The sequence below is a fragment of the Spermophilus citellus genome, assembly GCF_964194105.1.
Source record: "Spermophilus citellus genome assembly, chromosome: X".
Taxonomy (NCBI): Eukaryota; Metazoa; Chordata; class Mammalia; order Rodentia; family Sciuridae; genus Spermophilus; species Spermophilus citellus.
Genome location: NC_138190.1, coordinates 10,382,013 through 10,407,456, shown reverse-complemented (window position 1 = coordinate 10,407,456; position 25,444 = coordinate 10,382,013). Strand labels below are relative to the sequence as shown.

Here is a 25,444-nt window from a genome sequence, read left to right as displayed (position 1 = left end):
TGAAATTGTTTTTAATAATATCCTAATCACCATGAAAGCTTTCAGTTTTTTTCTTAGACATTGGGCCCTTGATCATTGAGATCAGTGATACAGGGACTATAACATATCCCAGCATCTATACTCTTGGGGTTATTCAGAGCATACTTTTAAAAGATCTAGAGCTATCTTGCCACTCAAGCCTATTCCACACTCATCTACTCCCTCATTTCTTAAACAGAGCTATGTCAAATGGAACAGAGTCATTTGAGTAGAGCACAGATTTAAAATATATAAAAGGGATATTGACATGTCCTCAAATGGTAAATGATTTGGATGGAGAGAAAACTACCAATGATCTTCATCAAATTGGAGGACATGGAGGTCCCAGGCATCTTAGTCCCCTAGCATTCCCCTAAAATATCCAGAGAAGTATGCACAAGCACAAATTCACACAAACACAAACACACACACACACAGTTCCTATATTTGTAGTTCCTTTACTTAGTATAAGTAAACAATCTGTATTCTCACATATGCTTTTAAATATTAAACTGCATAAATAAAGGAGCCATCAGTAGCATGAAGCCTCTGAAATAAACCCCTATCCACCCCCAGATGACCAGGTTTCTGGATTTCAAAGATGCAGGACCAAGCCCTTGGCAGGTTGCATGTGATCAGCCACAGCAGCCATAGCCATGGCAATAGTTATTAGCAAGTGCACATTTTCCTCCCTACCCCCAGTTGGTATGCCCCATACCATCAAGCACCACCTATTCTAGGTAAAGCCAGACCCTAATAATAAAACACAAAGTTTAAAAGTGAGTGCTTTTTTTTTTGCTTCATATATTGAAAAACTTACTTCTTTCTTGGTGTGAAGTTCTATGAATCTTAACACATGTACAGATTTGTGTAACAACAACTATAAGCAATAGTTTATTCTTTTTTATTGCTGAGTAGTAGTCCATGAGTTGCTTAACCATTCATACATGAGTTGTTTCCAGGTTTTTTGTTTTTGTTTTGTTTTGGCTACTACAGATAAAGCAACTATAAACATTTGTGTATATTTCTTTTTGTGTGTATGTAAACATAGGCTTCATTTATCAAAGGTAAATTCCCAGGAGTAGGGCTGCTAGTGATATGTTGAGCATATGCTTATTTTTATAAGAAACTGCCAACACATTTTCCAGACTGTTATACCATTCAAAGCTAGTTTTCAACAATTCGAATCTATGCTCTCTCCTCTCAAATAACCTATCCAGACATAAGAGTGGATTATATAATATTATGTAAAGCTTCCTTGGGGGTGGATATGAGTTTCTTTGAGAGCTATGAGAGGCAAAGTCAACTTACACTTGCAGGTCAGGCAAGACCTGGACAGGTTCCTTGACAGGTGGAAGAGGGAGAACATCTGTGGAGGACAGCTTGGGGCACAGCGGGACAGTGCAACTTGGACCCGAAACCAGGAAAAATGTGGTGGTTTTGGCTAAACCGTAGCCATCAAGATAGAGATGAAATGCAAAATGCTCTTCTGGTGAAACCCAAGAAGTTGCTAAGAGGTGGAAGGAACTCGGAACTATTTGTATTGCAATATGATCCACTTCCCCAAACCCGCTGCAAAGGGAAATTGCTGATCACAGTAACAAGACAACTGCGCCCCAGGCAGCTCTTCTAAATTCTTAAGCAAATTTAGGGAAAGTCGTGTGCAATGTGTTTTCTCCATAACTCACGCCAAAGCTCCTGGATATTCCAAATATACAAATTCTACTCACCAAACCCCCTTATCATCAAACTTCCAGAAGACATTGCCAACACAATTTCACAAAGAAAATAGCATCTGCAGTTTTTAAAGGCTTGGAAACAGTCTAATACCCATTGCTCAAGAGTTCCAATGACAAATTAAGCAAAGCTGATCTCCTTTTCCATGTCTGGAACCGGAGGTTCTTAATCAAGTGAACCTGAATGTCCCAGGAAAAGCTTTTTGCAGCTCCTTGAGGAAAGAAGCCACGGTCCTCTCTTACCAGTTTTTTCAGATGGCCTGACAGCTCAGAGCTGGGATGGGCACCTAGCTGCATAACCCCAAGCCCAGCTCCTTCCACTTGGTATTTTATTTATATGTATATTTCCATATCAATAGACCTTTATCTATTTATATGTGGTGCTGAGAATTGAACCCACTGCCTCACACATGCCGGCAAGCACGCTACTACTGAGCCACAACTCCAACCCTAACTTCCCATTCTTGTGGTTGTACATGTTGTGGAGATTCACTGAAGTGTATTCACATATCAACATAGGAAAGTTTTGTCTGATTTATTCTACTGTCTTTCCTATTTCCATCCCCCTTGCTTGCCTTTATTCCCCTTTGTCTAATATAATGAACTTCAATTTTTCCCTCCCTCTCCTTATTGTGTGTTAGCATCTGCATATCATAAAGAACATTTGGCCTTTGGTTTTTGGGGGATTGGCTTATTTCACTTAGCATGACAGTTTACAGTTCCATCCATTTACTGGCAAATGTCATAATGTCATTCTTCCTTTAGACTGGGTTAATATTCCATTGTGTGTGTGTGTGTGTGTGTGTGTGTGTGTATGTGTATGTATATATATATATATATATATATCACAGTTTCTTTATCCATTCATCTACTGAAGGGCATCTAGGTTGGTTCCATTTTAGCTATTGTGAATTGAGCAGCTATAAACATTGATGTGGCTGCATCAGTATGCTGTTTTTAAGCCCTTCAGGTATAAACTGAGGAGTGGGATAGCTGGGTGGTTCCATTAGGACTGCCTTTTAAGGGAATTATAATTCATATATTTTTAGTTTAATTCCAACAGTATATATTATTTAATTAAAGCATGTATTACTTAATTAACATTTAATCAAAGCAGTATATATTATTTTAAATTTTATTTAAGAAATTAGCTCTTTGGGATTTGGGGAAATTCGAGGGCCAGTTTAGTCTGTCGTTTAGGATGGTTTCACATGGGCAGCCAGCCTCATTATGTTGTTTAGTTGGGAAAACAATATCATTGGTCTTTAACCTTGAAAAAGTCATATAGGCTGGGAACTGACCAGTCAGCTAACTTCAGTGAGGAAAAGGCTTTAAAATACAGTTCAGTGAGATACTCATACAAATATTTTGTACCTAAGGTATAACTCAAGGGATTTAAAGAAACTAAAACTATTTTGAAGCATGCATCAGTCATTTATTCCCCTCTGAAGATCAGTGGACTTGTATAGGCAGAGCTCAGGCCCTAACCCAGGTCTTTGAACTCAAAATTGGAATGCTCCATGCCCCAAATCAGTGGTTTGCATTAAAATTGATTGGGAATGAGCGTTTTATTTTGAAATGATTTGAGATTTTCAGAAAAGTTGTAAAGATAGTATAAAGAGTTCCTGTAATGCTTTTCACCTAGCTTCCTCTGAGGATAACACAGGAAGTTTATAAAAATCCTGATGGCAAAGCTGAGATCCAGGCCTATAAAATGAGAATCTCTGAGGAGGAGATGCAAGCATCAGTATTTCTTTGAAGTTTCTTCCCAGGTAGAAGACAAGGTTGGGAACCTCTGCTCCAAATCCTTCCAAAAGTGTAGTCAGCCAACCACAGAGAATTTCCATTGCTATGGAGCTTGTTAGGAATGAACACTCTAAGTCTCTAAGTGTAGGTCTACTCTATGAGTAGTATGTTGCTAAAGTTTTGCTACAAAAACTTTAAGCCTCACAAATTAGATACTGGCTTCTGGTAGCCAAAAAAATCACAGAATGATTTGTTATTTAGAAATGAAATTGCTAACAGTCTTACATGAATTTAAAAAAAAGAAAGAAAAAGCTACTGCTGTAATAGAAAACAGATCTGGTAACCCTGTTTCACTTCCTTCCTCTTGCTGTCTACTTTTTTAATTATTTTAGTTTTGATTAGCATTCCTACTAGAAAATAGGAAGAAATTTAGTGCAACTTATTTGACAAAAGTTTAGTAAAACCATTAAAAACAATGGTTTAAGTATGTATTTTGGGATTATGTCCACTCTTTTGAATTTTTATTTTTGTCTTGCCAAAGCAGATAGCATAAAGTTAGTTATACAAAAATCAACCAGTGAAGAAAGTCAACTAGAAACAATAGGCAGCAATTCTTTTTAAAAAAATTTTTTTGTTCTTTTTAGTTATACATGACAGTAGAGTGTATTCTTCATATTATACATACATGGAGTATAACTTCCCATTCCTGCGGTTGGACATTATGTGGAGTTACACTGGTCATGTATTCACATATGAACATAGGAAAGTTATGTCCAATTCATGCTACTGTCTTTCCTGTTCCCACACCACCCCCACCCCACCTGTCCAAGCCATTAAAACTCAGCACACACCTATTGTAAGTCAGCATCTGCTTATCAGAGAAAGCTTTCAGCCTTTGGTTTTGGGGGATTGGCTTATTTTACTTAACATGATAGTCTCCAATTCTATCCATTTAGATAGTCATTCTTGTCCTTGGTAAATGTCTGCCCCAGTGAATTCATTGTCAGATGTCTACTTACATTGAATTTGGTACTTCTGTTTATAATAGCAAAATAAGTGTCTGTAATTCCTAAGTTATTTCAAACTAGGTTTTAAATTATGAGACAAAGGATGCTTAAATGACCTACTACTTGAGTATACACTGGATTTTTTATGAGACAATTCATATGAGCCATTCATTGATTTTATTTCAATCCAGAGAATTCATATTTTCTCCTGAGTTCTCATGGTTGGATAGTTTAAAAATATTTCTGAAATTGAACTGAAATCTATAAGAACTATGAAGGCATATGTCAGCCTGTATTTATAGATGGTATTGGATAAAATTTCATCACAATAAATAAAAATCCTTTCAATATAGTGTATTTTAATAACATTAAAAAACTATTTGGTTGCTTTCATCATCTTCACATGGAAGCAGTATTGTCACAAAATTTTATTTTGGAGATTAAATTGGATAGGAAGTGGCTATACCATCCAACAAGAAGAGGAAGTGGGTAATAAAGAAATAGAGACTATTGACAAATGGAACTTAATGTAGAGTCACTGAATTTCAGAATTGCCAGGGATACTAGCAATTATTCAGTTTCATTCCTAGAGTTCCTAGATGAAGAAACTGTGGCAAGCCACTTAAATTCAATGCCAGTGCCCACAAACCTCATCTGTACTCCTCAAGCTTCTCCGTCACCTCACTCCCAGAAAATTGTCTTGATTCACACTTCACAGAGAAGTGGGAAGCCACAGGCATGAGTTTGGAAAGCTTCCCAGGCAGACTTGAAATCTACAAAGCTATGTTGTTCCCTATAGTTTACCTAGGTCTCAGAGAGTCATCTTCTTGTCTATTCATACTGTGACGACTTATCTCTGGAACCCAGGTCAGACCAGATTCTCTCATTCCCTGTTGTATCTCTTATGCATAAGCTTTTAATTTCTTCCTTTAGCTCTTTCCCTCAGCTTATAAACACATCCAGGATTCTCCTACCTTGATTAAACACACACATATATACTGGACTAATGGATCTAAATGATGAGGAAAGAATGATGAGAAAGGAAAAAAAAAGAATTTCTCAACAAAGCACATCAAGATACTTATTACTGAGGAAGGCAGCAATAAAATTAATCACTGGGATATAAATCATATCCATGAAGCTAAAATATAAAATAATTTGAAGACATACCTAAAATAAGTATATTTTTGACCCTCAAAGAGGTAAAGGAATAACATCCATAAAACAAGAATGACAAATTAAGAACATATGAAAATGAAACAAAAAGTACATAGGAAGAAGAATGAAGTAGAAATACTTGAAATTATGAATATAGTTATTGAAAGTAATGATTTAACAAAATAAAATCTTGACTACACAATTGAACAATTGGTGATTAGGAAGATGAACCAATTAAATGTGTTTTACTCATAAAACATTAAAGATAGATGAAGGGGGAAAATAGGTAAATATGAAAGCACATTTAAATGACACATAAATAGATTTAAAGGCTTCAACATATCTGGTAAGTATTTAAAAAAAAAAAGAGTAGAGGGGCTGGGGTTGTGGCTCAGCAGCAGAGCACTCACCACATGAGAAGCTCTGGGTTCTATCCTCAGCACCACGTAAAAATAAATAAATAAAATAAAAGTATTGTTTCCAACTACTTCCAAAAAATAAAAAAATGTTTAAAAAAAGAGTAAAGACAGCATTATAGATGGAATAGTGGGAAAGATAATGGATGAGATATTAAAGAATTGAGGAGAAAAAAGACAGGTGGCCTCAGATTGAAACTGTCATGAAGGTCTCTGTCATAACTTCTCAGCTTTGTCATTGTAGCATGGAAGCAGCCATAGATGATATGAAGGTAAATGGACATGGCTGTGTTTTCTGTGCCAACAAAATTTTATTTATAAAAACTGCAGGCCACAGGCTGAATTAGGCCAGAAGTTCATACTTTGATCTAAAAAATAACCATTTTTACATTTTCATGTATATGTCTTCAGATCTTCATATATATATCATGTACATTTGTATACATGTCTTCATATACATATGACTTGAACCACACTTGCTCTTCTGAGTGCCCACCTTTTTTTTAACCATATCTGTTATCATATCTAAAAGAAAAAAATCGTATATCCCAAGGGGCTGGGGTTGTGGCTCAGTGGTAGAGCACTTGCCCAGCATGCGTGAGGCACTGGGTTCGATCCCCAGCACCACGTAAAAATAAACAAATAAAGGTATTGTGTCCATCTACAACTAAAAGCATATATTTTTTTAAAAAAGAACTTGCTAAAAAGAATCCTATTCCCCAAATAGTGAAGAACAATATAAATTGTATCTACTGTTTTCAAGGGTCAATGGAGGAGTGTGTCCATTCACACTACTCAGGTAAAGCTTCTAAAAGTCCCATTTGCTTGTCTCTGGTTCAGCCCACCCCTTTCCTCCCCATCCAGCAGGCAGTAGACATTCATCTCTCCCTTTTACCTTCTTCTCTCAGCATCTACACCACTTTTCATCTCTTATTGAACCCCAGCTCTAAAAATGCCTTCAGTTTGCACATCCCAATCACTCAGTAAAACAAGAACCCAGAAACTCCAGGGTCAGCAAGGGAAAATCCCAAGCCCTAGCCATAGGCAGATCACCTTATTATTTCTGCAGCACATTCAAGGAGGGTATAAACTCATTCTGTCCCAAATTACCTCTGCATCATTGGTTTTGATGATCACGTAGTATTTCATTGTGTGCATGCATTTATCAACATTTTATATAAAAGCCATCAATTTTGAAAAAGATATTACATACTGAAAACCTTTTATTGACTGAGTCTTTTTCTCACAAACCCATCTAATATAATTATGTTGTTTCAGTCAATATAGTTCATGTGACTGAGAAAGCAATTTTTCAATGTAAATCCTAGAAATGCATTTTATAAGAAAAAGTCACGTTTTTGAAATAAGAAACAAGCTTTCAAAGAAAAAGAAAAGGTCAGAGAGGTTTTGAAGTCAGGTTATCAGAGTCTCAAAATTTTCTTTTCTTGTCTGATTGTACGCAGGATTCTCCAGAACTTTGTGGATCAGTGTCTAACAAATAAAGATGAAAACAATTGTCATTAGCTAGTGTCACAAAGTTAGTATGATAAAAATATGTATTATTTTTCTGTGGCCATTGTAACAAGTTACCATAAATTTGGTGGCTTAAAACAGGAAAAATCTCAAATCAAGGTGTCAAACTCTTGTAGAGAGAATCCTTCCTTCCGTACCTCTTTCAGTTCCTCATGACTCTGTGTAATCCCTGTGTGGTGGCTATATCACTTCAATCTCTGCCTCTATCTTCACATAACCTTCGCTGTGTCTATACCTTCTCCTCTTCTGTCTCCTACAAGGACACTAGACATTGGATTTAGGGTCCTTGTGGACAATCTCATCTCAAGATCCTTATTAAGTTCATTATATCTGTATAGATCCTTTCCCCAAATAAGGTCATGTTCACAGGTTGCATAGGCTAGGATGTGGACATATCATTTTGAAGCCCACCATTCAATCTGCTACAATATTCTTTGTAAGAGTTCTGAGAAATCAAGAGAAATAAGTACATCCTCTTCAATCATGAATAAGTGAAATGTGAATCAAAAGTACTAGATGTCATTTCTCCTAGGCATTGATGTATATTTGAATAATCTCTCTAATTTCTTTACAGTTCTATTTATGTTTTTAAGTATTAGCAATGAAATTTGTCAAGACAGATTTAGTGACTTGCTCTTCAACCCCCATTTCCCTTTTAAGCGGTCATCTCGGTCAATGTTAGAACAATCTGAACAGCAGATTAGGGCCGCTTCCAGTTTGGAGGAGCTACTTCGAATAACACATTCTGAGGACTGGAAGCTATGGCGGTGCAGGCTGAAGCTGAAAAGTTTTACCAGTATGGATGCTCGCTCAGCATCCCATCGATCCACCAGGTTCGCAGCAACTTTCTATGACATTGAAACACTCAAAGGTAGGTGTGTGGGTATAGACTCAAATTCTTTTTTTTTTTTTTTTATCAGATAGTGACAAATGTACCAATTTCTTCCAAAAGTTTGAATAGGACAGACAGATGTTCAAGGGAGAATAAAAGGGTATCTTTAATTGTTTTGGGAGGGGTACTGGGGATTGAACTCGGGGACACTCAACCATTGAGCCACATCCCCAGCCCTATTTTGTATTTTATTTAGAGACAGGGTCTCAGTGAGTTGCTTAGGGTCTCGCTAAGTTGCTGAGGCTGGTTTTGAACTCACGATCCTCCTGCTTCAGCCTCCCCAGCTGCTAGGATTACAGGCATGCACCACCGCACATGGTGTTGTCTTTCATTTTACAACTTTGGTATTAATGGAGGATCCTGATATTTAATTTCTTACTTTACAGGGAAACATACACAATATGATTTTGAGATCTAAAACCAACACAAAAACATTTCAAAACATAGAGTTAAATTCAACTCAGGGATGTGAGGGCAAAAGAATCCTTCAGAAGACTTTTTTTTTTTTTTTTGGTACTGGATTGAATTCTTGGGCACTGAACCACTGAGCCACATCTCCAGCCCCCCCCCCGCCCCGCCCTTTTTTTTGTATTTTTATTTAGAGACAGGGTCTAACTGTTGCTTAGAGCTTCTCCATTGCTGAGGCTGTTTTTTCACTTGTGATCCTCCTGCCTCAGCCTCCCAAGCTGCTGGGGTTACGGGTGTGTGCCACCATGCCAGGCAAGACTTCTTAATAGAAGAAAATCACTGAGTTTACTTTAAAATTAAAACTACCTGGATATTCAACAACAAGGAACATTCTACTGCCATACATGCATAAATAAAAACCAATGTATAACTTTTTATATCTTCAACATTCTGTGATTTTTAGTAAAATTGAAAAGTAGATGTCAGAAGCTGAGCTATAATAATGGGTGCTGGTATTTTTGAGAATAACGAAGGCAGAAAAGTCTCAACACAAAATAATCAAAACTTCAGGGTAGAAAATAAAAAAGGCAGCCCTTTGTATCTGCATGTTCCATACCCGTAGATTCAACCAACTGTGGACAGAAAATGTTTGGGAAAAAAATTTGAACCTGTACTGAATATATGAGACTTCTTGTTATCATTCCCTAAATGATGCAGTATAAGAGGTACTTGCATCATATTAGGTATTATAAGAAATCTAGAGATGATTTAGAGGATATGGGAGGATTACATGTAAATACTACCCATTTTATGCAAGGGACTTGGGTACCTGATGATTTTGGTATCTGTGGAGGACCTGGAACCAATCTTCTGAGGGAGATGAATATAATTTGAAACAAGGGGAATGATGGTTCACCAGTAAGATGTGGATATTCTTTATAAGAAAACCATTGTATGTATACATTGCACCATAACAAACGAAATGCATGTCCAATGAAGTTGTATGGCCTCTGAGTAGGCATTTAACTTTTTGATGACATGTCAAAACAACACAAGAAGCTACTTCAGCATTTTTCATCTAGCATTATAGATTTGAATAATGTGATTGCCTAGTAAATGATTGTATCTATTGCATGGCCTTAACCAGATTACCTGTCTGAAGGCTTGTGGTGCATCTAGACATACTGTTAGAAGACAAGCATTACCATCAAACCAAAACGAAGTGACTTTAAAAAATCAGACACATTGTCATTTTTTTCTACAGAGGAAATCATAAAAATTAATGGAATTTGCAAATTCCAAGATTTTTCCCTAATCACCTGAGAAATTGTCTAAAGTATTTATAAGTTAGAAGCAGTAAGTAATTTAATCAGTGTGTTAAACCAATTATCATTTGTAATCAACTCTTTTTTATGGATTTCAGGGTAATTCCCTGGCAGTAGTAAAGGCTGGGAGAGTTACCAAGGCCTTACTCAGTAGCATCAGTCATAACTCATACAATTTTGATGCAGATCTTACCTCTCCAACTTTCAAAATTTAGTTGTTTAAGGAGAAAAAGTGAATGGGAAGCCACATTTCAGTAGAATTTCAAACAAAAAAATTTTCATGAACTGATTACTTAGGTTTTTTTTCAAAGATTTATGACTAATAGTAGTGAATTAAATAATACCTATATTAAAACTTAATTGAATACTTACCTTACCTGTTTATAACATTCAGCCTCTTTATATAAATAATCACAATCAGGAGATTTAAAAAGATTTCTCAGAATAGAAGATTTTTATTATGAAAAAAAAGTTGAGGTAAATTGTGTAGTATAAGCAGTGCCCCCCCCCATCAAATATGTTGTATTTTGCATTTTCAGTAATTGAAGAAGCAAAAATTGGGATTAAGGAGTAGATATGGAAAAAGGACATAGAAAGGATAGTTTAAAGGAATAATTTAGACTAGGGTCAGATTTCAAACAGTAATTTCATGTCTGTATACTTCAAGCAGAGGCCCTCTCTAACCCTTCTAGTAGAAATATGTTTACATGTATGAGAATTCAGAAAGATCTGGGGAAAGACCAATACAGAGTTTTAAAGATATGATAAAATTGGAGACATGTTTGTCTATTACTACTTAACACATAACCCCAAAACTTAGCTGCTTAAACATTTTTTTAAAAATGTATTGGTGCATTATAATTATACATAGTAGTGGGATTTGTTGTTATATTTTCAGACACATCCACATGCAAACACACACACACACACACACACACACACACACACACACACACACACACTTTGGTCAATTTCATTACCTAGTATTCTATTCTCCTGGTCCCCTTCCTCTGCTCTGCTCTCTCCCTTTTATTTTCATGAGGCCTCCATTTTTTCCTGTTTTCTCTCTAGCTTCCACATATAAGCGAAAAAATATGACCCTTGACTTCCTGAGTAAACAAACATTTTAATGTCACAGTTTTTGTGCATCCAAAATACAGACATGGACTAGATGGGTTTCTCTGCTTCAGAGTCTCTCTGGAGGCTGTAATCAAGATGTCAGCTTGGACTACAGGCATTTCAGGGTTCAACTAGGGCAGGATGTGCTTCCAAGATCATTCAGCAGTTATTTGCAGGACTCAATTCTTCACAGGCTCTTGGACTGAGGGTCCCAGTTACTTTACTGGCTGTTGGCCACAGGCCTTTCTTAGTTTCTTGCCACATGGCTCTTTCCAACATAGCAGCTTGCTTCACAAAAACCTGGAAGCAGAGAAAGATTGAAGAAGAGTGCCAGCAAGAGATATAGACTGCATTCTTTTAAAACTTAATCATGGATGTGACATCTCATCACTCTTACTGTATTTTCTTTATAAGAAGTGAGTCACTAGGTCCTGTCTACACACAAGAGAGGGGATTACACGAGGCCTGGCCACAATAGAGGTGGGCATCACTGAGGGTCAGTTTTTTTGTTTTGTTTTTGTTTTTGGTACCAGGGATTGAACTCAGGGCTGTCAGCCACTGAGCCACACCCCTAGCCGTATGTATGTTTGTGTGTGTATATATATATATATCCTCCTGCCCCAGCCTCCCAAGTCACTGGGATTATAGGCATGGACCACCACACCTGGCTTGGGGGTCAGTTTTGCTTTTTTTAGGGAGGGTACAAGGGATTGAACTCAGGGGCACTAGACCACTAAGCCACATCCCCAACCCTATTTTTTATTTTATTTAGAGACAGGGTCTCACTGAGTTACTTAGCGCCTTATTTTTTCTGAGGCTGGCTTTGAACTCGAGATCCTCCTGCCTCAGCCTCCTGAGCCACTGGGATTACACGGTGTGTGCCACCATGCCAAACTCAATTTTGAAACAGGAATTTTTACCATACCCTTAATATACAATAAAGTCTATACTTCAATGCATGGGACACTGTAGAGTTTTATTATAAAATTGAATCTTTCCTCCAAAAGCAGTCACAGAAAGACTAGAAGCATTAAGTGTCCAAGTGTCAAAATCTTACTTAAAAAATAAACTGAGAAAAAAATCAAGTACTATTTTACAAGAAAGTATGTAATTTTCTTTTTATTTCCAGAGGCTTGTTTCTCTTTTTTCTTGTTTTCCTCAAATTAGCTATGGCCAAAGGATTGCTCCTTCCATTAAAATGAATGGGTTTATTTCATCATGCTATGTGAACATCAGTGAGGGGCATTTACAAATGAGAAAACTCTTGATTTTAGAAAAGATCAGTTCCACTTAAATGCCCATTCATGTGCTTGCCAGGTTTAAGTCCCACTATAGTTAGTTACTGAAGCAACCAACAGAAACATAGTTCTCAATGTTGCTAAAACCTATCCACAGCTGGCTTCAAGTATAAGAAATACTATCCAACTGTATCCTGTATATCATTTGATAAATAACATTAACATGTTATTTTTTACATGCTTCCATTTACTTATTAGCCAGATTCCCCTGATGGGTTTGGTGGGATTATGTATGGGACACGGTGTACATCCCCAAAGGGAAATAAAATATTCTATGAAATGTATAGTATAAATGGGAAAGAACACAGATTAGGGGTTTAATATTTTTTCATAATCTTTGCTTAAAAAACTGACAAAAAATTCCCATGTAGTACAATAAGCAGAAAAGCTACGAAAATGCCTAAGCTCAGCACCCTGGCACGTGTTGGCATGTCAGGGTCATTTCATCTGCTGGCCCCAATGAGCTTTCTCTCTACAGTTATCGATGAGGAGTGGCAGAGAACCCAGTGCAGCCCTAGAGAGACATGCGTGGAGGTTGCCAATGAGCTGGGGAAGAGTACCAACACGTTCTTCAAGCCCCCTTGCGTGAATGTGTTCCGATGTGGTGGCTGCTGCAATGAAGAGAGCCTCATCTGTATGAACACGAGCACCTCTTACGTTTCCAAACAGGTATGGGGACGTTAGCAAGTGTGCCCTCTCCAATGCCCTGATGATGGTCTCATTGGTAGCCATTGATGACCTTGTGGCCAAGTACCATGCTTAATAATCTCACTTAATCCTCCAAACAAATTAAAGGGTATTTTATCCTCTTTTTTTTTTTTTTTTTTTGATACTGGGGGCATCTAACCCAGGGACATTTTACCTCAGAGCTACATCCCTAGGCCTTTTTAAAGATTTTTTATTTCGAGACCGGGTCTCAAATTGCAGAGGCTGGTCTCGAACTTGCAATCATTTTGTCTCAGCCTCCCAAGTTGCTGGGATCACAGGTGTGCATCACAATGTCTGGATTCTTATCCTGTTTTATAGATGAAAAAACCAAAGCTCAGAGAGATAAATTACTTATCCAAAGTTACACAGCTGATGAATGTCAGAGATGGAATTCATATATATATATATTTGGTACCAGGGATGGAACCCAGGGGTGTTTAACCACTGAACCATGTCCCCAGCCCTTTTTTTTAATACTTTTATTTATATTTATTTATTTTTATGTGGTGCTGAGAATCGAACCCAATGCCTCACATGTGCTAGGCAAGCACTCTGTCACTCCAGCCCTTTTAAATATTTTATTTAGAGACTGGTTCTCACTGAGTCACTTAAATGCTCCACTGTTTCTGAGGCTGGCTTTGAACTCATGATCCTCCTTCCTCAGCCTTCCAAACTGCTAGAATTACAGGCGTATACCACCACACCTGGCTTCATACTCAGATTTATGGGATTCCATAGCCTGAACTCATTTCTTGTGCTATAATGTCAAGAACCAGAAAATCATCTGGAAGTTACTTGAACAGGATGTTAAAAGCAGAAGCTGCATCATCTTGTGTTAGTTCTGTGTTGCTCAAATGGAGTGACTGACAAGAGTTTAATGAAGGGCTTAGACAGGGTTGAAGGAAGACAGAAGAAATGGTAAAGCACCTGGGACCAGCAAAGCGAGAATGTCCAGTACAAAAGAACCTGAAAATCAATTTCTGCAGTCCCCACGAAAGAAATATCCCCCCCCCTCCTTTGTATAAGATCCCCTTTGTCCAGCAGATAAGGATACTTTCTGTGGCTACCACATTGTTGTAAAATGGAGTAAATGTTGCCTTTGAGAACCGTAGTAACAAATTTAGGAAAACATTACTCAAAAGCTGTAAATAAAACTACATTCCTTCTGTCCTGTGTTGTAAATTCCTCACATGTTAATATATTTATCTGTCACATTTGCCAATATAATCTCTTTTTTCATGATCTTGCAAAGAAGTAGTACAATAAAATTCTACAAGCATCAAATATATTCATGTTAGGCAATTATCTTATTTGTTCTGTAAATAGGCTAACTTATCATAATTTTGTTCCTTCTACCCTCTAAAATAGGATTGAAACTGGAGAGTTTCTTTTTCAAAATACTTTTACAGAATCTTGGAACTTGTGAAAATCTGATCTCTGCCATTTGACAATTACAAAAAAAAAATGACATAAAGCATGGCTGAGCATCAGCTTTTAGTAAAACAAAGCTTGCATAATGAAAGAGGGCTTAGTTCATGATTATGTTATTCCTCAGAGCATAGCTGAAAATTGTGCAAGAAGATGAAGCTTATGCAAAGTAAACACTCTGAAAACACTCTTGCTTAGTCTCATGCAAGTTCCATTACATGTTAGAGGTCAGAATAAACACAACCTTAATGGATTGTTTCCACTTAATAGATGATGGAGCACTTTATTTTGACTGTTGTACTCAACAAATGATTAAAGAATGTCCTTAAGTGTAAGTGTACAGCAGGTTTTCTTTCCAAACATGCATATGTGAACATTTTAATAGTTTGAAAGAACTACCTCTCACCCCAAAGTTATGGATTATGTTAACAACCTATTAGAAACACAGTGAATAAATGAATACTGTATACAGTAAGAACAACATGGGACGGTGATTGAATGGATGTGCATTAAAATCAAGTTCATTCACCCATCATAGAACTACTCTGGAAAGTTATATAATCTCTTTGGCTATCTGTTCCTTCATCTTAGGATAAGGATAATAAAACCCTACCCCATAATGATTTTAATAAGGGGCAAATAAATTAATATATAAGTACTATAATAGAGCCTGGCATACAGACACAGAAAGAATGATGTACATGTGAGCTATAAGAATTTGGGGGCATTATGATCTTATGTGAGCCATTAATTCACACTGCTATATAACAAACACCCTGAAACTCAATGACTTTGAACATAATGAGTTATTCTCATTTGTATATCTGAGGTCCATTTGGTTTAGGGTGGTCTCTGCTGGGCTTAACTCTGAGCTGCATTGTAAGCCTAGATGTACTTCTTGTATCTCTCAGCTCTTGGACCAGCAATCCTGCCAGATCTTATTCTTCTTATGCCAAAAGTATAAGCATGAGAAAACAAGCCCCACCAAGCATGCATAGTTCCAGTGTGCACTTGTGTCATGTCTGCTAACATTCCATTGGCCAAAGCAAGTGACGTGGCCAAGTCCAAAGTCAAGAGACAAAAAAACTATTTCTTCATCAGAGATAGTATATGAGGGGACAGGTAGTTTGAATAATGATCTAATCCACCAAGATCTTAAATAATCTTCATATTTCAATCTCATTTAATTCTTACAATTTATATTCAAATTTAAAGCAAGTATAGGAAATAATAGTACCATTTCATGAGGGCATAGTGACACCAAAATGTTAAGAGATTTGAAAAAAAAAATGAAGACACTTCATAAAGTTGGATTAGTATCCGGTCTCCTGACTCCCAGCCCAGTATCGTACCAGCCCTTATCATTCTTAGTTCCACTCTTAATGTACAACTTTGATGAAGTCACCACTACAAATGACAAAGGCAAAAATGCAGATTATGTATAAATTTAAATGAAAATAATCTATAAAATACAATAATCTACACATTATGATTATCTTTTTCTGCTATAGCTCTTTGAGATATCGGTACCTTTGACATCAGTGCCTGAATTAGTGCCTGTTAAAGTTGCCAATCATACAGGTTGCAAGTGTTTGCCAACGGCCCCCCGCCACCCATATTCAATTATCAGAAGATCCATCCAGATCCCAGAAGAAGATCGGTAAGACTTTCTTGTACTTAATTATGCTTCTTCATGCTTTTGCCAAAGCTGTGTATGGAGAATACTTCATTAATTACAGAATTATCATTTTTTTCTTAAAAGTTTTTTTTTATCTTTCAACTTAAAACTAAGATCTATTGATAGTAACAATTTGGCAAATGTATTTTTTATTAGGTGTTAGATGTGGTAGAACCAATGTGGCTGGTGGTTACGAACTCAACATGGCTACTTGTAGACACCTTGGTTCTTGTCAGTTCTCTGTTCCTATGTGTAAAGTCTAATGCAGTTATAAAACTACTACAGCCTCAAATTTGGCATGTGTCCCAGCATTCCAAAACAAGCATGAAATAAAATTCATTTCACGCTATTTGTATGTTCAAGTCCTGAAATGAAAAAGAAAAAAATGAAAAGGATTTCTGGAGTCACTGGGAGGTGGCAAAACTTTCAGCATATGAGTTTTCCAATTTTCTAATGTTTCCCTCAAAGATTACCAAATGGAAAATTTTTCTTTTAAGTTAAAACAAATTAAAGATAATTGACTTAGACACTGGTGAATGAAACAAGTTTTCAATATACATGCAAAAGAGTTAATTTGACTTTGAATTTATTGAGAATAACCTTGTGACTCTTTATAAAACAAATTATGACACTGAAATGTTCTGAAACCAAAGGTAAGGATTATTGATTTTGGAGGAAAAAAAGGATTCAATATAGAGCATTGAAGGGAAAATTGCAAAAACATTGAATGAAAGATGAAATAAGTGAGATACATTCTGCAGAAGTAAAACAGTGGACATATTGTGTGAGTAGAATTAGTGAATGAGCGAGCTGGGGATTATATGCTAGTTTATGCTGAGCCATGGGCCCCCTTCTGCCTTTCAAGCAGAAGACAAAGCTCATGGAAAAGGAACATTCATTCTCAAGCTGTTTCTGCTGCCCTGGCCAATGTTCCTCTCTCTATTTTAAAGAAAGTAATCTTAGAAGCTATGTGAGAACAATATTTGCTTTTGGTAAATAAACTGTTGACAGCTATAATTTGCATAGTTTTAACAACCATCTTTTATAAGAGTTTAATAACGTTTCTAAATTACAGCTTGGTTTCTAAAGGTTTCCCAACTGAATATTTATAATTGTAGAATTACTATGTTATAAGACATAGTTCATACATATGAATTAAGCTCTTTAAAATTTTCTTCTCACATAATTATTTTGGGTGGTGAAAACATTTGAAATTTACTCTTAGCAATTTTGAAATATACAGTACATTATTCACTGTAGTCACCATGCTATGTAATACAGTAGGTTTCAAACACTCCTGTATAACAGATTAAAAATAAAACAACAAATTTTTAAAAATATTTATTTATTTATTTTGCTAAACTGGGGATGGAATCTGGGGCACTTTACCACTGAGCTGCATTCTCAGCCCCTTTTTATTTTTATTTTGAAATAGGGTCTTGCTAAGTTGCTGAGAGTCTCACTAAGTTGCTGAGAGTCTCTCTAAGTTGCTGAGGCTGGCCTCCAACTTGGGATCTTTATGCCTCAGTTTCTAGAGTAGCTGGGATTACAGGCGTGCACCACCACGTCTCGCTTAAAATTTTAAAACCCTTAACTGTGTCCATGACTCAGAAATTTATTTCATGTTCCAAAATTATGATTACTCTTGAAAACTTTTAAATCTGGTTTATTGTTTTCTTTTCCTAGCTGTCCCCAGTCCAAGAAGCTCTGTCCTATGGATATGCAATGGGATAACAACAAATGTAAATGTGTTTTACAGGAAGAGAATCCACTTGCTGGAACAGAAGGTAATGATAGCAATAGTGACATAATAATAGTAATTATAAAAATAAAAACAGTAGCAATGAACTTTATTGAGTACTTACTATGACTCAGCAATGTCATAATCTTATATATCTTCACGTTTATTATTATTTCTTTTTTTAAAAAATTTTTTAGTTGTAGATGAACACAATACTTTTATTTTATTTATTTGTTTTTATGTGGTGCTGAGGATTGGACCCAGTGCTAGGCAAGAGCCACAACCCCAGTCCCATATAATTTCTTTTTTGCAATTCAAAATGGGCACACCAAGATGTCTTATATTTTCCTCAAGGTCACATAGCCAAGAATGATAGAAGCGGTCAGATTTCGGAGCCCTCTGTGTTGTGATCATGTAATGAGTGAGTCCACCAATTCATCACTCTGCTTTTTAATCTCAAAGAAAAGCCAAAAGTGATTACACTATCCCAAAGCACCGGATTCAAAATTTTAATGACAACTACTTCAGAACTAAACACTAGTCAACCACAGTTAACTAATTCATTTGTATGAAAGTCTCACAGGAACATAAAGTAATCTTGGGCTTGGTTTCCTTCAACTGCATCATGCAAAAACATGCCAAATTATTTAAAAAAATGGGGAATAAGGGAAAACGTTTTTGGAACTAGAGCAAAATAAAAGCAAAACATGGATATGGTGCTGAGATGAACTGAGAACAAAGTGAGATAGGCTATTGTCATTGCTCATATTCTGTAATGCTGATTTTTGATGATGAACATATGACTGAAAATAAATGCTTTCAAAATTTATTTCCCAGAGAGCTTGACATGGTTCCACTGGGGGGTGGGGGGATCACAAGGAATCATACAATTTAAATCTTGCTTGTTTTAAACTATGATCTAGAAGCAAGAATATTAAGGAGTAAATGCTAAGACTTTAAGAAGAAGCTGTAAATAGCAACTTAATTTCTATTGTCCTATCTCTTGGCTCCCTTCTAAATGTTTTCATGAAAGCTCAACCTAGGGTGTGAGGTAAACTTAGGGTTCATGTACTTTAAACGCCTATGCAGATCTGGAATGTTCTTGACACCCTTCCCACCAACTGTTCAGCCATCCTCTGCCAGAATGTGCATCAGTTATGGGGAAACTCAGCACCCACCAAGAAAGCACTAAGGAATGCCCACATTCCTATTGCTATATTGAACTTGAATCTTTCTCTGTCTCCAGTACAATGGAATGCGATGAAAGTCACATATGTAACTTTAGTTTTACGTTGCTCATATTAAAGAGGTAGAAAGAAACAGGTGCCACTCATTTTAATATATATTAGTTAATCCAATATATTCAAAACAGTACTATTCTAACATGCAGCCAATAGAAAACATATTAACAAGACACCCTACATTCCTTGTGCTAAGCCTTTGAAATCCCATATGTGTGCTACACTTTCAGCACCTCTCAATTCAGACTCTTCATTTCATGCTCAACAGCCACATATGGCCCAGAGCTATCTTGTGAATAGCCCAGCTCTACGGCATCAACTCATTTGTTCAGCTTTTACCCTATAAAACCATACCAAACCAATCTGATTCTTTCTCTGTGCGACTCATTTTTTAATAGCGTTAGAAACTTATTGTGGGAAGCAATATATATACACAGCTCAGAGGCTGTTCTAGTCGCGGTATTCCCAACTCTGCCTCCCAGACAGTTTTACAGGCAGGTGGTTTTTATGCAGGTACAATGAATGCCTTAAAGGGAGAAGATATATGGATGGCAATGCAGTTGCTAAGAGATGTCAACCGATCCTACAGGGAGTTGAAGCTGGAACCTCTTTGCCAGGGATGTCTTAAATAGGCAGGTGAAGGAACGGGCCTGATGGACTGGTCATGGTTATGGTCTGCCACAGTAGGGGACTTAACCTTAGTGAAGCAGCTTCTTTTTTTCTGGAGGTCATTCCTGGAGAAGGATTCATTGGGTAGACAAGCGTTGAGGGTGAAAAGAGTAGTGGGGAAGGAGAGAACTGGTCTGAGCAGGGGGGATGTAGGCATTTGGGGCTGGAGGTGAGAGAACATAGCACACACATCAAGGGTGCTGAAGATATGCAGTATGAAGTGGGAGTATTGGCCAGATGTGAGAGAGAAAGCTGGGGAGGCTTACAAGGGTGGTGTGAAAGGACCTTGTGAATGTCTGCTGGGAGAGCTTGGGTGGGATGCTAAGGTCAAAGGAAAACCACCAAATGGTCCAAGCAGGGGAGTCACAGCACCCGCTAGAATTTTAACAAAATCAAATCAGCAACAGCGAGAAGAGGATGAGTTGACTTGGGCAGGAAAGAAAGGAAGGGACCTTTGGGAAGTTATAGCAATGATGGAAGTGAAGACACAGGTGGATGAGATCACAATCACTTCTAGTTTTCATGTCTCACAACTCTCTTATGCAGGCTAAGTTCATGTTTATATATATATATAAATTGGTCCCAGGGATTGAACTCAGGGGCACTTGATCACTGAGCCACATCCCCAGCTCTATTTTGGATTTTATTTAGAGACAGGGTCTCACTGGATTGCTTAGCGCCTCTCTTTTGCTGAGGCTGATTTTGAACTCCCGATTCTCCTATTTCAACCTCCCGAGCTGTTGGGATAACAGGTGTGCGCCACTGCCCCCAGCACCAAACATCTTTTTCACCTAAGTGGCTGTTAAGTCTATTTGTATTTTCTGCAATGACTCTTCTTCCCGCCAGACAAGTGTAATTGAGTTAGTGAATCCAAGCGCAATTTAATTTTATATTGTTAGATTCAGGTCATTGTTCTAAACTTAAAAGAAAAACAAGGTATCGATTCTGTATTGTAAAATATACAATGTGTCCCTTCCTTTCTCAAAAAGCCACAATTTCAATTTTGAAAAGTTCCATCAGTTTGTTGCAAAAAAAAAAAAAAAAAAAAAGAAGAAGAAGAAGAAGAAGATAAATGGAACAAGGCTGAGGACAGAACACATTGGTGACCCAGCATCAAGCTCCCTAGGAATGGAAATCAATATACAATACTTCAGGGTATCTTCCTCAACTAGTTGCTGTTCCACTCTGTTCACCTGCAGCTGGCTTCTGTTCCTTTTAACTTGCCTCTAAGGATGTAAAGACTATTTATTTATTTATTTATATTTTGTTTTAGTTGTAGTTGGACACAATACCTTTATTTCACTTTTAATGTGGTGCTGAAAATCGCACCCAACGCCCCGCAAGTGCTAGGCGAGCGCCCCACCACTGAGCCACAACCCCAGTCCCATGTAAAGACTATTTACGTCACATAATTTGCTAAAGTTCAACCAACACCTTATGGGTGTGTGTGTGAGTGTGTGTGTGTGTGTGTTTCCCTAAGCCACCCTGACCAAGAATGGAGTTGGTCCTGGATCAAGTGTTCTGAGTGTATATCTGCTGCCACCTAGTGATCAATGCAAATCTTTTCCGCACTTCACTGTTATCAGTCAAGGACATCTTACCCCAAAGTGACATCTGCCTCATTGGCCTATGGCTTATACAATGCACCATTTTCCTCTTCACAAAATTCTGAATGGAGTCATCCCAGATACTCACTTTACATAATTTCTAAAACACCATCAATTAGAAGTAAAAATCATAACACTGATTGACATGAGGTTGTTATTTTGGTATGTCATTAATGATCAAATATCTAGTTTTATCAATATCTTGAAATGCTACATAGGTTCTTTAGGACCTTTTTGTTACACCAAATAAATAAAACAGATGTGTTATTGACTGCCTGTTATTTTTGTTGTTGTTGTTGTTGTTGTTATTTGTTTTGACCAAAACCATGAGACCTGATCCCTAATCTCCATGATATTTTAGTTAATGGGAGAAACAGAAATAAACAGACTAATGTAATTAGTGTAAGGAAGGACTGGGGACAGAATGGAAATATGCACAGGGTCAGGGCACTTAGCTAAACTTGCAGATGTTGGGAAAGATATATCAGGGAATTAGCAGAGTAAGAACAATGACAAACGCCTGAGAGACTCTGGCATATCAGAGAAATAAGAACTGGAATTTTATATGGATGGAGCATAGGGTATAGGTCAAATGATAAGTCTGGGAGGTTATGAGGGTGTAGTTCATGGAGAGTTTTATATTCCTGGTGGGAAAATTGGCTTCTATTGAGACAGGAGAACTTTTAAGGCATTGAAAGCAGAGGAATGATGTGGCTAGATTTGGGTTTGATAAAACTTGTGGTGGTGAGATGAATGACAGCCATCTACACAAGAAAAAAAGGCACTGACTGAATTATGGAAGTGGCAGTGGTGATGAAAACAATGAGCAAGTTATGGGAAATGGGACATGGTGGTCAAACTCAGTATAGCCAGTGAGTCCAGAATGATGCTGCCACTTTTGAAACAAGGTAACCTGGGAAAGAAGCAGATTTAGGGAAGAATTATGGATTTTCCTCCCAAACCTTCAAGAATGCCAATGTGACAATGTTACATTCTTCTAAAGTTTCTGTCTCTTTCATTTTTTTTGCAATGAATTTCAATTTGCTGATTAGACTTGGAAATGAAGTAGCGATCTCCAGTGGTTTTGTACGTCTTCTGGAAGTATCTGTCAGCTAGTCAGCTAAGAGTGTCAGAGACTTCTCAAAGCCTTCTTTTTGGCTGAGTGTGTCTTCTAGCAAACATCTGTGAAATCAAAGTTCATGGTCACTGGTATATCTTTTATACCATGGTAGTTATCTGTGCTGAGGAAATACATCATTGGTGCCATGCTTGATTTGAAAGTTCTGATGTATATTTCTTAAATTTTGTTTTTGTTTTAGTTGTAGATGGATACAATACCTTCATTGTATTTATTTATTTTTATGTGGTGCTGAGGATCAAACCCAATGCCTCACACATGCTAGGCAAGCGCTCTGCCACTGAGCTACAGCCCCAGGCTTTATCACTAATTCTTGATTGTGGAAGCTTACATTTTCAACAAGCCACCAATCTAAAAATCCTTAAATATATATTTAAAATATTCAGTTTATGATGTGTATTTTTTTAAAATAATAAACCTAAGAAAGACAAGAATTCTGTGTTTGTCCTATGAAATCAGAGATGAATTTCCTTCACCTTGTGAAAAAAATTAAAGACAAAAATGTATAGGAAAGGGGATTGGGTGAATCCAAGTTATGGATGATGTAGAATCTGTGACAAAGTTTGGTGATCACGTTATGCAGGCCACAGCTATCTAAGGAAGACTTTGTTTCTGTTTAGATCAATCTCATCTCCAGGAACCGGCTCTCTGTGCACCACACATGAAATTTGATGAAAATCGTTGTGAGTGTGTCTGTAAAACACCGTGTCCCAGAAATCTCATCCAGCACCCAGAAAACTGCAGTTGCTTTGAATGCAAAGAAAGCCTGGAGAGCTGCTGCCAGAAGCACAAGATATTTCACCCAGATACCTGCAGGTCAATGGCTTTTTTTTTTTTTTTTTTTTTTTGCTTTTGCTTTAACCTGGCTTAGCAACATTTAATGCAAATGCCATTTTTTATTTGATGGGATTCCATATTAAGCTAATTTTTTTTCTCAATGCCCAAGTTCCTTTTTGATAGTAGGACAGAGGTTTGGCAACTAAGGATTAAGTGAAAGTACACAGAGGGATGATAAATTGTGAAATTAGGAAAATCCTGCTTGCTATCAAGAGTTGATAGTTATTTGGGGGGGGGTGGGTACTGGGGGATTGAACTCAGGGGCACTAGAGTACTGAGCCACATCTCCAGCCATATTCTGTATTTTATTTAGAGACAGGGTCTCACTGAGTTGCTTAGAGCCTCGCCATTGCTGAGGCTGGCTTTGTAGTCCTCCTGCCTCAGCCTCCCGAGCTGCTGGGATTACCGCACCCTGCTAGGTTGATAGTTCTTAAGCAAAAACTAAATGGACAGGTTTTAAACAATCATTGGGGGAAGGGAAGTTCGACCTCTTTTTCACTATATATGTCCAAAAGTATTTGTTTTTTCTTTCTTCGATTACGTGGATGTCGCTGGATTTACGTAAGCAAGAAATTTATTGATGAATAGAACAGTTAGAGGTTATCTGCTGGGCCTTAGTAAATTTCGAATATATGTGAGAAACCATTCAGGATTTTATATTGACATTTTAAATACACGTCTGAAAATTTTCCTTTGAAAATTTAATTAAATCAGAACAGAGTTAGTCCTTTGAACTCCATCCTTGATTCTAAATTCTCATCTATACTTTCTTTGGCTACAGCTGTGAGGACTGGTGCCCTTTTCACACCAAAACATGTGCAAGTGGAAAACCAGCATGTGCAAAACATTGTCGCTTTCCAAAGGAGAAAAGAGCTGCCCAGGGACTCCACAGCCGAGAGAATCCTTGATTCAACTTTGCTCTAGTTCCCCATCCCTGTCATTTTAAATATCATGCTGCTTTGCCAAATTGCTGTCACTGTCATTCCCCTATTTTACATAGTGCCACAGTGAATCCAGACCAGCCTTCCATTGACACCAGCTGAGAACTTCCTGGTTCATTTACAGATGGCTTCTAGCTGCACATACCTCTGCATATCCAAGAATGGAGAAGAGGGCTCCTAAGGAACCCATGTTTTGGTGCATGAGAAAGGTTTGCTTGTCATTGAATGACAGGTACCATGTGATTGATTACTTGGAGCAGATGAGGAAAACTGCAGCGGCTGAGTCCTTTGCTAAGTGCAACTCTTGTGAATTATTCTGATTCTTTCTTATGCAGAATTTCATTTGTATGATCAGCACTGAATTTCTAATTCCTGACCAGCTTGTAGTTTTTGAGTTTAGTGAACTACTTACTGTCTGATGTTTCATATTTAAGGGTATTTAAAGGAAATAAACACAATTATTCTAGCCATAGAATTTTGTGTTTTGTTTTGCTTGGTTTGGTTTGATACCTGGATTGAACCCAGGGACACCTAACAACTGAGCCACACCCCCAGACCTTTTTATTTTTTTAAATTTTGAAACAGGGTGTTGCTAACTTGCTTAGGGCCTTGCTAAGTTGCTGAGGCTGGCTTCAATCTTGCAATCCTCCTGCTTCAGCCTCTTGTGTTGCTGGGATTACAGGCATGTTCCACCATGCCTGACTAAAATTTTGTGGTTTTAAATATGCTTCCAGTCAATATTTCATGCTAAAAATGTTTTACAAAACAAAAGAAATTCAGAAGTGGGAGGGATAGAGAGA

General features: G+C 37.3%; 1 protein-coding gene across 1 annotated transcript in view; it reads left to right on the top strand.

Annotated features, from left to right (window-relative positions):
- The window catches only part of VEGFD (vascular endothelial growth factor D), a 33,663-nt gene extending 8,585 nt beyond the window's left edge, over positions 1-25,078 (top strand). The window contains exons 2-7 of the mRNA XM_081276563.1: positions 8,275-8,485; positions 13,135-13,325; positions 16,304-16,452; positions 18,157-18,257; positions 23,487-23,682; positions 24,485-25,078. Coding sequence (XP_081132689.1) covers positions 8,275-8,485; positions 13,135-13,325; positions 16,304-16,452; positions 18,157-18,257; positions 23,487-23,682; positions 24,485-24,611 — 975 coding nt within the window. The 3' untranslated portion in view covers positions 24,612-25,078. The remainder of the gene's footprint in view (positions 1-8,274; positions 8,486-13,134; positions 13,326-16,303; positions 16,453-18,156; positions 18,258-23,486; positions 23,683-24,484) is intronic.
- The last annotated feature ends 366 nt before the right edge of the window (positions 25,079-25,444 follow it).